Below are 17557 nucleotides of genomic sequence, written 5' to 3' on the forward strand. Positions count from 1 at the left end.
CCAGAGGTTCAGGGCTGCCAATGCCAGGGAAAAATTAATACTTCGTTTTGTATAGGTTATGCGCTCCGCTTGCACGATGTTTTTCAAGCGCTAAATTAACATCTTCACTCGCTGTATTGCGCGAGTGCATTGCCCTTGGTATTTCTTGGTGGAAGGTGCTTCTCGAGGGTCAGATTTTCTAACACGTCGACGAGTGTCAATACGCGGAGAAACGCGGAAGGTGACGTTTATGACGTCACGAAAGGAGTGCAAGCGGGGCGATAAGACTCCGTTGACTCCGTTCGTCCAGGAGAATATCCTTACACGGACGACATGTCCTTCCTTCGCGGATCCGCCAACTACGTCTGGTGCACAACCAGCGTGCTCGGCAAGGGTGCGACCGGCGCCGTATTCCAGGGCGTCAACAAAAACAACGGGGAGCCGGTCGCGGTAAAGACCTTTAATCAGCTGAGCCACATGCGACCGCATGACGTGCAGGTGAGGGAGTTCGAGGTCCTAAAGAAGGTCAAGCACGAAAACATCGTCAAGCTGTTGGCGATCGAGGAGGAGCAGGATGGCAGAGGAAAGGTGATTGTCATGGAGCTCTGCACTGGTGGCAGCCTCTTCAACATCCTCGACGACCCGGAGAACACGTACGGTCTCGCGGAGAGCGAGTTTCTGCTGGTGCTGGAACACCTGTCAGCTGGCATGAAGCACCTACGTGACAACAATCTAGTTCACCGGGACTTGAAACCAGGTAAGAGATCCTAGGACATCAGCGACATTGTAACGTGAGCAATTGTATATTGACAAGATTGGATAGTAATTGGTTAAAAAGTTAAAATGTAAATAATAAGTTAAATACTTTAAACTTATTAATGTAAAATGAATGAATTTTTAATGTCAACTTTAGTTATTTTTAAAACACAAATTTTAACTTATTAACTTTTATTCCTAAGTTACAAATTTACCTATGTAAAAGAAGAAAAAGTACAATCCTATATAAAAAAACATTAATTATTTCATATGAACTGAATTTATAAATAAAATTTATTTCATGATTCATATTATAATTGTTTTATTAGATGAAGAAATCTAATTTTGAAAAAATTACAATATATTTTTATTTAATTTAAATAATGCTTTTCAAAATTAATTTTTAATGTAATTTTGACACAACTTTAACTGAATAAATTTTTTATTCATGCTTTTAATATAACTAAATTTTATAAGTCATTAACTTTAAACTTAATTTAGTTAAAAAAATTATTAATTCACCCAATCCTGATGGACAATTGGGAAGTTGTTGAAACTAAAGTAATACTATTACTTTACATCAGTTATATTTTTTTATAACAAAATAATTTTCCATTTTTATTTGAAATTTGATTTAATTCACTTGTATTTTCAGTATCACACATGTATTATATGTGTATTGCTTTACCGAGTTCTTCAGTTATTCTCTATTTCTTGCGCAGGCAATATAATGAAATTCATCGCTGATGACGGCAGTACGATATACAAGCTTACTGATTTCGGGGCCGCTCGGGAATTGCAGGAGGATCAACAGTTTGTTTCGCTGTATGGCACCGAGGAGTACCTGCATCCGGATATGTACGAGCGCGCAGTCTTGAGGAAACCCGTTGGCAAGACCTTCGGCGCGACCGTCGACTTATGGTCCATAGGCGTGACTCTCTACCATGTCGCGACAGGTAATCTGCCGTTCAGGCCGTTCGGCGGACGGAGAAATAAAGAGACTATGTTCTACATTACCACGAAGAAAGCATCGGGCGTGATATCCGGGCTGCAGACTTCGGAAAACGGGCCAATCGAATGGAACAGGGAGCTGCCGCAGACCTGCCAGCTGAGTGTAGGCCTGAAGAAAATAGTGACTCCGTTGTTGGCTGGTTTACTAGAAGTGGATCCACAAAGGATCTGGAGTTTTGAACGATTCTTCTGCGAGGTCACGGACACGCTTTGCAGGAAGCCTATTCATATATTCAACATTCATAGAGCCAGCTTGATCAAGGTCTTCTTACATCCGGAAGAGAAACTAGTCGCTCTGCAGATACACATTCAAGACCAAACAGATATCATGCCACACGCGCAGATTTTACTTCTCGGGGAAGTTTTCCTCATGAACATTGTCGAGGAATCTACGCCAGGTAAAGGGTATCCCAGTACCAGCAACGACAAACCGTTGATGCTGTTCTCGCGGGAGAACAACAACGTCGTGTTACCGGTAGAGACCGAACTGCCTAAATTTCCCGTCTTTGCGAATCTCGTTTCCGTGGAGAATGACGCGAGTCAAGCCAAGGTCGCGTGTTCCGTAGGGCACGTCTGTAAACGTAGAATCGACAAACTAGCTCTGTGCAGTAAACTTTCACGAGACGCCATAGATGCGTTCAGCGGCCTTCTATCAACGGAGCTTACTCGAGTGTTGGGCAAATGTCAGCATGCGAAAGAATTCACAAAGGCGGTGGAGGATACAGTATTGTCGGTAGAGAGAAACGAGACATTCGCCAGACACGTGTTCCGAAAGTTCGGCGGACAGACTGCAATGGAGGTGAAAAGTTGGCGGAAAGAATTAGACGTGAAGAGTAAGGAGCTTACTAGCGAACTGACTCCAGCAATAGTGCAACTTCATCAAAGGTAAATCACCTTAAAAGATGCAAAACATCTAATTACTGCATTTAACTGATCAAATAGAAAAGAATAGTTTTATGTATTTAATTTTATCGACTATTTGTTGCTCTCTTTTCTGCATTTATTCAGTTCTTACAATTCGCGATGTATAATCAGCGTAGGAGAAATATAATTAATGTAATTAATATTAGAGCCGAGACCGCAACTTTATATATAATTAAAAATTATTATATCTGAATATTGTAGGTATGTAAAAGAGGGCAGTTTACGTGGGGAATGGGACAACAGTACTCGTGGTTTATGGTGTCCGTGGGCCACGAAGGCGAGTCAAAGGGCAGCAACGTTAGTTGATCGCTTGAGGGACGGATGGCAACATTTGCTGAGGGACAGAGCCACTCGTAGTCTCACTTACAATGACGAGCAGTTCCACGTTCTTGAACGCATCAAGGTAAATAAATTTATGTACCAAGTTTCTTAATCTGTAACTGCAAATTAAGATAGAAGAATACACTCTCAAATTATCTTTCGCGAATGTCCAATTCATTGAAACGTCACAATCTCTTTCATTAAACAGGTCACGGAAACGGGACGTCGATTGAAAGCGCTTCTCGAGACGGAGTGCATACCAGCGATGACGCAGCGGTCCGAGTGCGTCGCCGATTGGTATAAAATGGCACAGACAGTGTTTCTGCAGACCCAAATATTAGATAAGGACATAGACGGTTACGAACGCGTGCTGGAATCATTCTCCTATCGTTTGACGCAGGAGAGCAAGGAGCGTAGTGAAAATCTCTTGCACTCGTTGGACAGGCTTCCCGGCAAATCAAAGACGATTGAAAAAACGAGCGTGCCGGTTCAGGAGAGCACAAAGAAATGGCGTAACATCTGCGACACGCAAGAACAAATTACGACGCTTCTTTATGAAAACGGTCTGCTTGTAGACCAGCTTGACCACTTGTCAATTACCGATATGCTGGAGGATATAGACGATACGGGATACGAACTTTTAACACGCGCTACTGTTACTTTTCCATCAATCCAACAATAATTTTACGAGCTGAAGACTGAAAACTTAGAATGTACATATTAGAAATTCGATATATCTGTATAATTATTAGTATAAATTGTTAAGGTAAACGTTAAATGAATTCGTATTCCTTTGACTAAACAACTGTTTTACTTTAAGATCAACGATACGATCGTTTATTGCCAACAAGTCTAATGTTAGCGTTTTAATAAATAATAATTATATTTTTATACAACATATAGTTAAACACAAATTTTACATAATTATGCTGTAAAAAATTAGCAAACCAGGCGTACCTTTTCTTACATGCGTTGCAAAATCCATATATACGAATTCTCGAGCGTGAAAAAAAGGACGCGTGATTCATACGTCTACATGACTAGTATTCCTCTCGACTAAGGAATTCAGTCTTTGCTTGCGCTTCTGTTCCCTGTGGTGCTCTTGTACTGCATGGAAATGTTTCAGTAGTTTATCGAAATCAAACGGACAATCGGCGTCCGTTTTCTCCTGCGAGTGTTCGTTTTTAGGTATCGGTTTTGTGGCCGGAGGTATCGCCGCTAATCGACGTTGCAAGGTAGCATAAGCATCACTCTGCGGCAGGATCATGAGCAAGCCGTATAACGCGTATATCAAAGCGTCATTTTTCTCCCATTCCAATAGCTGCAGTCTCAGATCTTGAACAAAAAGAAAAGGAAAAATGAATGCAACGCATTTTTAATGTTCTTATAAGTGACATCAGGCAACATACTTACAAGTAAATATCGGCGACTCTATTAACTGGACTAATTTATCTATCTCCGTTAGGAACTCCACTGTGACCTCTATATTTTCACTGATTTATACAGATGTTGCGTTAAGGTGTTAAAAACGTTTGTGAAAATAACGGAAGCGGATAAAACTAGAAAGAATAGATTAAAGGATACAAAGATCGAATGATATTGCACGCGTGCCTGTAATGCTGAGACAGAAGACATAGAGCCACTGTGGCGACAGGATTATGACACCAGGACACATATAGGCACTCAAATAATGCGCAACTATCCTAAAAAGTTCCACAATCGTAAATATTCTATTTATGTATCTAAAATCCCAATGCATTATATTCGATTATTTAACACTACAAGTGATTATTGATTGTTTCTATTTTTTAGATTAATATTATATTTCTTGTACAAAAATAAGATTCTGAAATTCTTTAACTTTTCAGTAAATATGTCCTGTATATTAAAATATTTTATTTTTAATCACATATATATTATTTTCATAATATATATGTGATTTCAAATTCAGTAATTTATTCACTTGAAACTTTTAATGAATAAAAAACATTGATACTTATAGTGTTAATAAAATTTCACAAGAAAACTGAATATTCAACAAACTTACCGGAGAATCCAAATGCCTAAGTTTGTTGCGCAAATCGAATAACTCGGAACTGGTTAATAAGATAACGTTCAGAGTTTGTATCATTGTACAGGCGAAACTTAAATTCTGTTCCTCCCGTAGTATCTTCGCTAAAGTTTTATATATATCCTCTGCACTTAAAAGCACGCACAACTCTCTTATAATGAAAGTGCCCCGTTCCTCTAGTAAGTGTCTGTCGGTCGAAAAGAGCCTTAATAAATTAACTATAAACTTCGTGAAATACTTGTTCTGAATCTTGGCGTCGGAATCGGCCGCTACTGCCTCCGGGGATTTCGAGCTGATAATCTCGGCCATTACCACTAGAGTCTGTTGCACTACTTCGTCAGAAGCGTCACTCAAAGATTTCATTAATATCGGAAACAAGTCCTCAATATGTTTGAACATTTTTTGCGGAATGTTTATGAATAAATGATGCATCCATTTTAAAACCGCAACTTTAGTCTGGACCGATAGGTATAGTAAGTGTTTCGTAAGTACCTCTACTACGCTAGCGAGATCCAAGTCCTCAGCTAAGGAATGATCTTCTGTTATATCTGAAAATAAGAAAAGAGAATTTTATTATTATTTATATAGAGAAACAATATATAGAGAATAACGTTAATTTCTTTCTTGCAAACTTTTAAGTAATTTAATTACAAAAATGATTTAGAATTTAAACGATCTTTGCAGTATGTAATTTGATACTCTTGAGGTATATTAGTAATGATTAAAGTAATAATGGATTGCCGTTCAAACCATCATTAACGCAATTAAATTACCGCTTACCATTCTTCTTTCTGATAGCTTGTATTTTATTTTCTTGATCCTTTGTGACCTCTGTACTTTTGACGATTATTAATTTCATTAAATTCGCGTTTACTTGCGTCGCCGTTTCCTTAATACTCTTACGAGTGTCGCCATCGTAGGCCAGGCATGGCAAAACGGCCACGAGAATGCCAGACATATATGGTAACATAAGAGGCCCGGATAAATGTACAAACTCCTTGATCCATGTGATAGCAGTCAGCTGGAGCAGCTCGTCGCTACTTTGAGCATGTGAAATCAGTATATTTATCATGGCTGGGAAATCCACTCTTGCAGGATTGGATTTTATGCTACGTAAAAATTCACCGAGAACCGTGTCTGTGACCTTCTTGATCTCTGGAGTTGGGTCCTCTAATATCCTAAACAATCCATCAAGTATCTCAGGTAGAAATATTATGAAATCCATATTAGGCACCGCGTCCAGCACAGACACCCATGATATTACAAACTGTCTGCCAAACGGATTCTTTGTATAGATCCGTTCACGTAACAGAGGCATAAATCCGACTAAGTCAAAGAGGCCGCTTTCTGTCACAATGTCCTAAAATAGTATATCGAGTGTGAGAGTTGTAAATGAGGAAATCACATCTTTAAAAATTCTTTAAAAGATCTGACTACCTTCATTAGTCTGTCGAGTAGCTCTGTGGCATTTTTTATATTCTGCTCAGAGTCACAGGCTAGTTTACTGAGAGCGGCAAAGATATCTGTAAATTGAGGCAGCACTGCACCTCTTGCCACTTTAACTACATTGTATAGACTCTCGCAGGCATAATATCTGACTCTCAAATCGGCGTCGCAGAAACACGCCAAGATCGGATGAATCAGATCCTCTATGTATTGACCGGTGTCTTTTCCGAGACCGACCGCGATTGCTGCAAGACCAATCAAGCCACCCTTGCGCGTATGCGGATTCTGTGAAGTGGCAAAGTCCTGCCCAAGAACCTTCAGCAGTCTCTTGATTTGCACGGTATTATTGTGAGCAGCAAATTCCTTCACCATCCTAAAATAAATAAAGAAATTAAGAAAGAATACATAATGAATCATTAAATGAAAAGAGGAATAAAGAATCAGAGAGAAACTTTTCTTGTGCAGTAATAATATACAATATCAGTAATAATAATCTATAATTCTTTTAAGGATTGTCGAACTGTTACTCAGAAGGTCGAGGGAACCTGAGGAAAAGGACAGAAGTCTCTCTTTCGTGCAGCAATGCTATTGTACACAGTACGGATAACCTTACTTCTCTATCTCCAGAGCAGCTGGCTTCCGTTTCTCGTACAATTTGTCATTGAGAGAACGCACGCATGCTGCACTTAGAGGCGCGTAATCCCTCTCGGACATCATCCTGAGTGAAATATTGCGACGTGCTCCTGGTTCCTATACAACGTCAAAACATGTCAAAACACATAACCGCTCAGATATGCACGAGCAGAAGTGTAGCAGGTGGTAGGCGGAATCGGAGATATTCGGTAATCGTCGTGCTGCGCCATGTGAAACGCGAATGTATGAATCCTTTGTGCCCATTTTTATTGATATAAATTATAAATTAATTTTGACTTGAAATTTTGTAATTCTTAGAACTGGAAAAAAAATAAAAAGTTAAATTAAAATCAATGATTAACATTAATCTACTTTGTAGAAAATGAACATTACAGTGACTTTGGCTAAATTTCGATTAACTTATCAAGTAATGCTTTTACTATTTTATTCATGTGAATTATTAATTTTTTGATTGATACAGAAAATTAGATGAGAAAGACGATGAATTATTATAGTTTGAAATTTTGCTGTGCAATATAAATAATGCAAAATGAGCGACTCTGTTGGTTAAATTAAACCTGAAGTTTCTAAACAAATTATTCTAAATACTGTTGCAACGTTTATTGAATAAAGTATTGATTTTTACATACATTCTTTTTTTATTAAATGTTATAAATTACTTTCACAGGCTTTGTAAAAGTCTACATGCCCGTCCGCAAATAAATTGTCGACGTTAACAGTGTTAACATATTTCTCAAGTTCAGGACTCAAATTATAATTAACCGGTACTTTTTTAACAACCAACTTCTTTGGAATAGGTACAGCAGGCTTAAATGCTACACCCGCAGGATCATACTCCTTATAAAGCTCCTCTGGTGATCTAAAATTAAAAACAATATAGAAATATACAATATAGAAATATACAATACAATATACAATATAAAAAGATTTGACAACTATCTAATAATTATATATACAATAAAAATCAGAGTAAGTTTATATATTCTTTAAATTAAATTAAAGTTGACGGCTTATAAAATTTAGTTTTTATTATTTAACTTTTTAACTAATTACTACTCAGCTATGATAGAAACGCGTAGAATAATAATTTTTCATAATTGTCAAACAAAATTCATACTTACAATTTTGCAATTTCGGTAGTTAAACTACCCTCGCCGCTCGTAGGTGTAGTGTACGCTATATTTTTAGCAAGTTGCCGTACCACACTGTGATAGTGACGCTGTAAAAACAATTATAGTGTCATTTGTCGTCTAAACATCAAACAAAAAAGTATTAGCGTATTTAAGTACCTGTAAAGCAACAAGCTCATACAATGCGGTACAGTGAGCATTGCAATAATCAGGTTCTTCAATTTCGCCTTGATAATGACCGTCACTGGCGCAGTCGGTATCTAATAAAATATGAGCCGCTTTCCCAAGTTGCATCACTTGCTTAATAATACCAAGAGTTCCTAAAGTCGCATTATGCTGTGATTGCAATGCTAATGTGCTTATTCTTTTTACAAAGGCTATCGTACGCGTCTGCGTGATTCTTTTTCGCTGGTGAATGAGAATCTGTAGCAACGTTTGTAGCACGGTCTCAGTTTCTGCATGTGTCCTCCCACAGTGGACTTTTAATATATTTTTATACAAGTGCACATAAAATCTGTACATGACAAAGAGACACATAGTTTATTTTTATTTAATTTTTCTTATAAATATGTAATTCGTCTCATAAAATATATAAAACACTGAGGAGAAAAGGGAAATTATACAAACCTATGTGGATCAATGTTCAACGCTACAGCTTGTCCAGATAATATTGTAAATATACATTGAACACAGTGTAATTGTTCCCTTAAACCCAAGTTATCTTCCTCTATTAATCTATCTATGGCACAAACTAAATCTTGGTAAAAATTTATATTAATACAATGCGCAAATCTGGAAATTATAAATGAGATATAATAAAATTATTAGAGTAAAATGTAAATAAAAAAAAATATGAGTAGAAATATATAAATTGCATTACTTGGCTAATCCTTCCAGGCACACAGACAATACTTTGCTGTTGGGCGCTTGTTTTAGAATTCTGAAATATATAGTGAATACTATGCCCGTTATTTCCGTTAGAATTTTATGTTTCACCTGCTTATTCTCTTCAGCTTTCGTCTCGAGCATTTCTTTCTCCACTTCCTCCAGCTTTTTGCTCTTTTTCCTCTCGCGTCTGCTTAATGCAAGAATTCTTTGTTTATGAGACATAAGTTTCTTCTGCTTCGTTTCATCCTCTTTTTCCTTATCTAGATTGACATCTTTGATACGAAGGGCTAGTAACACTGCTATGACCTCAGGATGTACAGAGTGTTTTCTCGACTTGATGTACTGATTTAACTTTCGAACTATCTGAAATTTCATTAATGCAATGTCATAATAACTTCCTAATTACATTATGAGTTTTATTTTTCCATTAAATTTTTATTGTAACTTACTGTAAGAGACAGTTGACCACGTTTGTCTTCTTTGAATATTTTGGAGAAACATTGCGCAATTTTTTCTCTTACGCTGTTCCGTTTGTTATCCAATAAAGGAAGGAGATAATTAGCTATATTAACGGAGAAATTAAAATATGGATGGATGGTGAGAAGCTCGCACATACACGATACAGCCGTCTCGCCCAATTGAATTTCTCGCTCGTTTACCGATTGTGTGTTTCCTTTCTTTTTTTTCAAAATCTTGGATAACTTCTCGAGCCTTTGCAAATAGCCTTTGTAAAACCTCAATAAAATAGCTTCATAATTCTGTAGCGCGAGGGTATCTTTCTTCACTAAAATCAGAGATAAAATTGATCAGAATTTATTCATAATGTGTATGTAGCTTTTTTTTGTAAGTTTTACATGTATACATACGTTTTATTCCTTCTTGAGAAATTTGCAGGATACTATACGATGGAAGCAAATCTTTAAAAATTTCTAAAAGAGATACCATCGCCAGTTTCCTAATTGTAATGTAAACTTCGGAAGTTCTTTCATCCATCATGTCCAATAATATCTTGAAATTTCCAGACTTGAGTTCTGGATTTTCCAATATGCCACTCGAAAGTATACCTATCTTAAAACGCTTGGTTTTCAGTATCTCTTCACGACGCGCCAGAAATTCAATGGTGGATACTGGTTTATCGGTTACTTGCAAATTACTCTGAAAGTTTTCAATAGATAATATACTCTACGTTAGATCTCTGAAATTGGAATACATAATTTAAATCTTACATGTGTATCCATGTCTATTTCGACATCACTATTTTCCTCTTTATTTTCTTCCTGAATCTCATTTGTATCTTTATTTTCTTCTTTGTTTGAAATTTTACTGTCTTCTTCAATAATACGTTTCTTTATAAACCCATTCTGAGTTTTTATTGGAAGTAGCATGCGAACTGACTTCCCTCCTGTCTCCTTCACAATTTTTGAAACATTGGTCTCGTACAGCTCTTCCAAAGGCTGACCATTCTCAATCTTTTTTCTTTTTTTCTTGCTTAAATCATTGTCTGGTCTAAAATCAAAAACAAGCAATGTACATGCATATAATAAAATTTATAGAAGATCCTATTAAAGATTACAAAGTATAATCATACTCATTTAATTGAATTGGTTTTAATAGATTGTAAGATTGGTTAGATATAGCTTTATTTAGGAAATTCAAATCATCTTCTTCGACCATATCCATCAGATCTCTTCCATGATCACTTTCTTCTTCCTCTTCTACTATTTCCGGACGTGGTGGTGCTGATTTCTGAGGTTGTTTTTTTGGTTTATGTCGTCGAGTTTTAAGCTTCCCTTGCTTCGAAAGCTTTGTCTTCGTCTGATTGTTTCTTTTAATTTTACTAATTTTCGGTTTCCTTAGTTTCTATAAAATAAATAATTGCTTAGATAAAATACTAAAAGAAAAATTTGTTAATTTCTCATTAAATTTAGATAAAGACTCATGAACATTATAAGTAACTTTACAAATTAATAGAATTAGAATAAAATTCATTTAAAAATATACTTCTTCTAGTTTAGAAAATTAAACGTTAAATACTTATATATAATATTAAATTAATTATATCTAAATGAGATATAATATTACATGAGAAAGAATTTAAATTCAATTTTAGCTTTCATAAAATTAGAATAAAATTTTGGAGAGGTTAGATACGAATTGCTTATTAAATTAACACATACTGAAGATTTTTTAACTCACCCCCATATTTAAAAAATATAACTCAACTAAATTATTGTTTTTTACTTAAGTTTAGTTTTATAAAACCACACACTAGAAAATTAAATATCACAATGATCGTAAACGAAACGAACGTCCACGTGCGTTTTGTACATACATCATCAGCCGGGAAAACTGTATATTTTTATGTTGGTAATAAATTTATCCGACTGTTGATAATATCATGGATACATTTTACGGGGCACTCGACTAATGTAATAAAATATTATTCATTCTTTATTATTAGCAGTTATATTTGTTCAGTATATTAAATGTTGCAAGTTGTATTAATCTGAAAGCAAAGAATTTGTGTTTTTAAAGCAGAGTATAAATTATTATTTATTTTGATGTATTGTTATTTAACTATAAACGATTTAATAGATATATTGGACAACAACCTACATCCATTTCTCGAGAGATGGATGTGGGTTGTTGTCCGTGCTAACATCCACACTGTTTTTAACGGCGGGTTGCAAAATGGATGTGACACGTAGTTCCCATTCTGGCCAGAATGGATGTGCGTCACTAGTGTACGGGAGTTTCGAAGCGTTATAGGAAAAAGGCCGCCGTGGCCGCTCTCAGGTTCCTCTCTGACGATTCTTTTATACATACCTAGGGAGTATGTATTATGTGCAAGCTATCCTGACTAGGGATAACAGCGTAAAATAATTGATGACCGATCTCGTTTTGTTGCGTCGTTGTTGGATTGTAGAATTTCAATGCGTAATCTGTGATATTACACGTTTATCATGTCTGCTACGATTATACATAAATTTATAACTTTTGTAGGATTTATGTCTATATTACATGCGGCTTATTCTGCGGCACAGCGTGAGTATCTTTTATCTGGTTTATCAGTTTTTTAGGTTAAGCCGACATCAACATTATGACGAATTTATCGATTCGCTTACATTGGTTTGGCATTTTGTGCATTTAAAACAAAATAAGCTTATAATAAAGTTTTCGAAAAGTCAATAAAGTGCAATTAGAATAATCAGGCTGTCTTGATTTTCTTATAGACCGTTCCTACTTGCGGATCACCGAACAAGAGTTTACCACTTTGCCAATTGACGTAAGTTCATAATAACGCTATCTACCCCCCCCAGGTAGAAAGCTAGACAAGTTATTTTTATATAAAACAATCCAAGTTCAATGAAACTGATACAATTTTGGAATGTTTTATTATTGTTATAGATTTTAATCCAAGGCATAGCCAGTTTATTTATCGTTATGTATGGCGTTATGTATATTGCTGGCGATTTTAAAGAGATTCGAGCAGTTGTCGATTTGGAGAATAAATCTTGGGAGACACTGCGAAATCTACCATCATTCCAAGTATTTAATCACCGTGGAAGATCTCTATCCCCAGAATATATTCAAACATAGAAGAATGTACATTTTTTTATATCAAATCATCGATAAAAGTAATAGATACATCCAATTATTTATATTGTTTGTAAAATCGCCTATAGAGTAGCGAAGACTTATTATAATTTGGAAATATCAATTTATTTAATGTGATTTATTAATATATTAAAATTAATAAATATATCACTTTTAAAAAGATGAAATGTATATGTAAAGCAAAAACATTGATGGCCGCAAGATTTCTTTTTTTTTCTTGAATCATGAAAGTTTTGCTCTAGGTAAACATATATGTTTAACATAATTAATTCAAAATATGACATTGACTTCGATGTTGATGTTGAGATGTCTCGCGGTCCTTTACAGGTTAACAAGACGATCCGAGATATATGGATATGAAGTTTAATGGATACGAAATTTAATTATTTATTGTTGTAAAACAAGAGTAGCAGATTGTGATCTTTGTCTCTTCGTAATGTTAATCTAAAACTTAAACTTTTAAAATATGTGGCGAATGATTTTGTATACACATTTTACACAGTTCTGTGACAGAAGCATAAATAAAAAGTCATAGTTTTATCGCGTTTCATATGCTTTCCTCTTCTATTTTCTTGCAATATATTTATTTTTATAAGAAAAATTAATAATGGTATAGTAAAAGTGCATAGTAGAACACAAAACATCACTTTTTCTGTTTTTTCTTTTCTGCTTCTGCTTCTTTCTCCTTTTCGATTTCTGTTACATATTCGCCTATAGTGTCTGTATCCAACATCTAAAAATAAAATTAATAATTATTAAAATATTTAATAATTTATGATATATATTTAATAATATATCATTATTATTAAATATATATTTAATAATATATAATATTATTAAATATATAATAAATTTGTTTTAGAAATATGAAGATAATTTATAATGTAAAATTAAGTTTGCGCAATTAAATACAAATTGCAAATATACCTGTAATGGTTGCCCGCGTCGCATTACCGCTATTTCTAGATTCTTTTGCCCAGACTGGACTACTTCAAGTAACGCTCTGATGGCTAATTTTATACAACCCTTTTCCGTCGATACCTCTTCCGGGGTGTAATATTTCTCCAAGAATTCGTGTACAGTCTTAGCACTGCGACCTGTTGCGTTTGCCTTTTGCAGAAGAAAGAGATTTTAAGTTAATCTGTACTAATAGATTAATGGGAGTCACAGAGAAATTCTTTGGATCTAAATACAGAGATAGTTCCATTTACTCCTATTATTATTACAAATACTTCAGCAAGATTAAAAAAATTGATCCATACCTTCCATTCATAATATATCCCTGATGGTTCTGTTTGATAAAGATGTGGAACACCATCGTAATCAAATCCAGTTAGAAGACAGGATATTCCAAAAGGTCTACGGCCGTTACTTTGTGTATATTTCTGCTTTAAACCTGCAAATAATTATTTTAGTTGGAGTGATGCATGGCTCTGTATAAGACTAGTTGAATTGTAATTAATGTTTTCAAACTCGATTTTAAATTATTTCACATATGTTATGATTTGATAAAAAAATCAATTAAAAAATAAAAGGTTATAAATGGGAAGTATGTGATTTGTTGGTAACATGTTAGTGAATAACAATCGTGTAACTTTTTCTCCATGGCAAAAACTTGAAAATAAGATTTTTGAATAAATTACTAATCTTTTATTAGAAAATGTTTTTGATTATCATTACAGAATTTATCCTTACACAATTAGAGTATGCATAAAAAAGGAAAAATATTTTATACAGTAAAAATTTGTAAAAATTAAAAATTTTTTTATTAGCATAAAATTGTCTTTTGTTCTCTATGCGTATTTTAATTGTGTAAAAGAATTTCGAATTCTGTAAAGCCATTCAAAGATATTTTTTAATAAAAAAGTAATTTACTTTAAGATCTTTCTCACTTTTCATGTTTCCATCCTAAAGCAAAAGTAAGCGATTGCTATATAAAAATCTATATTTCAATGAGATAAAAGATGAGATTTTAATTTTCTATTGAGCAGAAGTCTGAATTTCAATCGTACCTGCAATATACCTTGTAATGTACTCCAAAGTAACAGGATCTTCTACAGTTAATTTGTGACTCTGGCATTCAACTTGTGCACGATTAATCAATACTCTTGCATCAGCAGTTAAACCTGTTAGGAAGATCAACAATCTGACAATTATCTTATTCATGATATGCAACATCAATGTTTATCTTCAAATTGGTATTGTACCTGCAAAGGCCATAATTACATGATCGTCCAGGAGACATATTTTGCGCACCGTACGTTCCTCTTGTAACTTGGCGACAGATTTCTTTTCAACACCCAAGACTACTACATCCGCACCGCGTACTCCAACCTGCATTTATAAAAAATTATAGTACACAAGAGCAAGAAAAAATAAAAAACACTAATTTTGTTAACAGTTTTAGCTTTGTGTCACTTTTAAGCCTTATAAAATAAAAGAATACCATGCATACGACCACATTTTATTCCTAAGACTAGAATGCCACAACGTTACAAGGAAACCATTTATAACTAAACTTTTTGAATTAATGTACATTTAAAATAAAATAAATATATATCTGAAAGTTAGTGACAGCGAGAAAGGAAGCTTTAACGCAGTCTAGTGTAGGAATAGAAAATGAATATAAAAATGATAATATTAGCATGTTGAGAATTGTCAACCTAACCTATATAAAAAATTCGCAGAGTCATACGCAAGATAGATGAATAAAATTATTCAATTATAATTAAAATTCCCTTATGAATGATAACAGATAGACCATAGATCAGCGGATAAAAAGGAGAACCCAGTGGTATGCTCGAAAATTATTTTCCAAGGAAAAGTCCAGGAGCAAAGGAGGTTAAGTCGAACTGTTCAACGTACCGCCGTCGAGCCTTTCTTGACAGCCTCCTGGGCATATTCCACCTGGAGCAGATGCCCGTCCGGCGAGAAAACCGTGATCGCTCTGTCGTATCTCGCCGACATTGTCTCGGCTATCCAAAATATTCACCGTTCTGCAGGAAATCTGAAATGACTTCGCCGTTTTCCGAACAGTTAACTTGGCTGTCTCGTTCCGGCACTCGGCACTATGGACTGGACGCGAACATGACAACGCATTTCTCTAGAAACGCGCCATGCGCGTTCTAGATTGGACAGATGGATGAATGGATCTCCATGAAGCGACATAGTGTACTTATTCAGATAATTTTAAATCAGGTTTATATTTAAGATCACTTTAGCAGAGTTGGATAGATATGTAATATTTTTTAAAAATTAAATTAATTGAAGTTTATTAAGTTAATTTAATTATGTGAAAAATTACATAAACAAGAAACATTATTGAAAATGATTAAAATTGAATTAAGTTAAATTAAAAGTTAATTTTGAAAAGCAATTATATTTATATATAATGATGAATATTAGAATGTCGTAATTTTTAAAAAAATTAGATTAAATAATAAAATAATTACTACATGGATTATATATCAAATAAATTTAATATTTCATTTTGTAAATTCAGTTTATATGAAATAATAATGAAACATTGTTTCGTACATGAAGATATACATATTAAAAAAAAAAAAAAAAAATTTTAATTAAAAAAAATTAATAAATTAAACTTAACGTGTTACAAAAATAATTAGTTCAAGTTACCATACATTTAAAATTACAAAAATAAAAAATTATTAACTTTTTAACTTCATTATTTATACAATTAAAAATACGTGGAAAGGCTAATGAGAATCAGTACTGTTAACAAATGCATAACAAATCATCAGATGATTTGTTGTGCGCATTGTTAACCGCGCTGAATCTCATTAGACTTTGCACGTATTTTTAATTGTTTAAATCTCGAGAGTTCTACTTAAGTATATTTGTTTTCATTATTTATCTTTTAACTTTTTAAATTAATTCTTAATGTAATTCTTTATATTTTAAATATTTAATACATACGTAAGATGTAGTAAGGCTATACACATTTGCCTTACAAAAATTATGATAGAATATATTTGATAAAATTTATATTTTCCTCGATGTTGTTACCGATAATCAGAGAGATCATTTATTATGAAACACAAGTTATCTATGTAACATATGCTTTGCACATATGTATGATGGAGATATGGCTATTTTTAGCATTAAATATATGTGAACATATCGTCCTCAATAGAGGCTTAGTATTTGAATGTACGCATTACCCTTTTAATTCATATTATGCGTTTATTTTTATGCCTTTTATAGCAGTGATACGTGTTATAATTCTTTTTTTAACTTTTAATTCGGTCTTTTTATCTTGTATTCTCTATATAAATGTAATTTAATAACTGTAATAAATATTTTGTAATTTATTTCGTACTTTTTATTTTGTATTCTCCGTGTAAATATAATTATATGTATCATTATATTATATTTGTTGTTGTATGAGGCGTATTATTTCTGGATTAATATCGTAACGTTTATATGATATTCGTAATTGTAGAAATTATGATAAAAAAAAATAATTAAAAAAGAAAAACTTGTTTTTAAACAGAATGGTGTTGAAATATGAGGAATAACAGTCAGCATTTCTGTACTTCCCTGGGTTCAATTTTATTATGACATAATCTCTCAATATTCTTCCATCCGGGGAAAAATCCATTGTAGGTCTCGAAGCGTTGAGCAATATAAATTCTAATTTAAATATTCTCGTGCATAAAAGGTATCATGATGCTATTATTAAATTAACAAAAAATCCGGATAAGTTTAATTTGTAACTGGCAGCATATTAAATGTTACA

At 33.9% G+C, this 17557-nt stretch overlaps 5 protein-coding genes across 5 annotated transcripts; 2 read left to right on the forward strand and 3 right to left on the reverse strand.

Annotated features, from left to right (window-relative positions):
• The first annotated feature begins 233 nt into the window (after positions 1–233).
• Positions 234–3887, forward strand: LOC105203581 (serine/threonine-protein kinase TBK1). The gene is made up of 4 exons (XM_011172398.3): positions 234–736; positions 1458–2631; positions 2872–3073; positions 3200–3887. The coding sequence occupies exons 1-4, from the start codon at positions 313–315 to the stop codon at positions 3671–3673; spliced, it is 2274 nt and encodes a 757-aa protein (XP_011170700.1). The 5' UTR covers positions 234–312; the 3' UTR covers positions 3674–3887.
• Positions 3800–7395, reverse strand: LOC105203574 (protein VAC14 homolog). The gene is made up of 7 exons (XM_011172387.3): positions 7122–7395; positions 6500–6881; positions 5843–6422; positions 5039–5610; positions 4576–4694; positions 4405–4484; positions 3800–4326 (listed from the first exon to the last, which is right to left on the reverse strand). The coding sequence occupies exons 1-7, from the start codon at positions 7223–7225 to the stop codon at positions 4016–4018; spliced, it is 2148 nt and encodes a 715-aa protein (XP_011170689.2). The 5' UTR covers positions 7226–7395; the 3' UTR covers positions 3800–4015.
• A 342-nt stretch (positions 7396–7737) lies between these two features.
• LOC105203587 (nucleolar complex protein 3 homolog) lies at positions 7738–11544 on the reverse strand. The gene is made up of 10 exons (XM_011172411.3): positions 11377–11544; positions 10769–11040; positions 10407–10686; positions 10047–10335; positions 9630–9964; positions 9173–9543; positions 8920–9084; positions 8452–8806; positions 8284–8381; positions 7738–8021 (listed from the first exon to the last, which is right to left on the reverse strand). The coding sequence occupies exons 1-10, from the start codon at positions 11380–11382 to the stop codon at positions 7811–7813; spliced, it is 2382 nt and encodes a 793-aa protein (XP_011170713.2). The 5' UTR covers positions 11383–11544; the 3' UTR covers positions 7738–7810.
• A 428-nt stretch (positions 11545–11972) lies between these two features.
• On the forward strand, positions 11973–12960 carry LOC105203594 (membrane magnesium transporter 1). The gene is made up of 3 exons (XM_011172424.3): positions 11973–12225; positions 12414–12466; positions 12589–12960. Exons 1-3 carry the CDS (start codon positions 12144–12146, stop codon positions 12778–12780), a joined length of 327 nt encoding a protein of 108 aa, XP_011170726.1. The 5' UTR covers positions 11973–12143; the 3' UTR covers positions 12781–12960.
• A 373-nt stretch (positions 12961–13333) lies between these two features.
• LOC105203600 (proteasome subunit alpha type-7-1) lies at positions 13334–15922 on the reverse strand. Its single transcript, XM_011172437.2, has 6 exons — positions 15664–15922; positions 15006–15132; positions 14811–14924; positions 14061–14194; positions 13726–13908; positions 13334–13531 (listed from the first exon to the last, which is right to left on the reverse strand). The coding sequence occupies exons 1-6, from the start codon at positions 15763–15765 to the stop codon at positions 13442–13444; spliced, it is 750 nt and encodes a 249-aa protein (XP_011170739.1). The 5' UTR covers positions 15766–15922; the 3' UTR covers positions 13334–13441.
• Between the last annotated feature and the right edge of the window lie 1635 nt (positions 15923–17557).

This window comes from Solenopsis invicta, chromosome 16 (assembly GCF_016802725.1).
Source record: "Solenopsis invicta isolate M01_SB chromosome 16, UNIL_Sinv_3.0, whole genome shotgun sequence".
NCBI classification, from domain to species: Eukaryota; Metazoa; Arthropoda; class Insecta; order Hymenoptera; family Formicidae; genus Solenopsis; species Solenopsis invicta.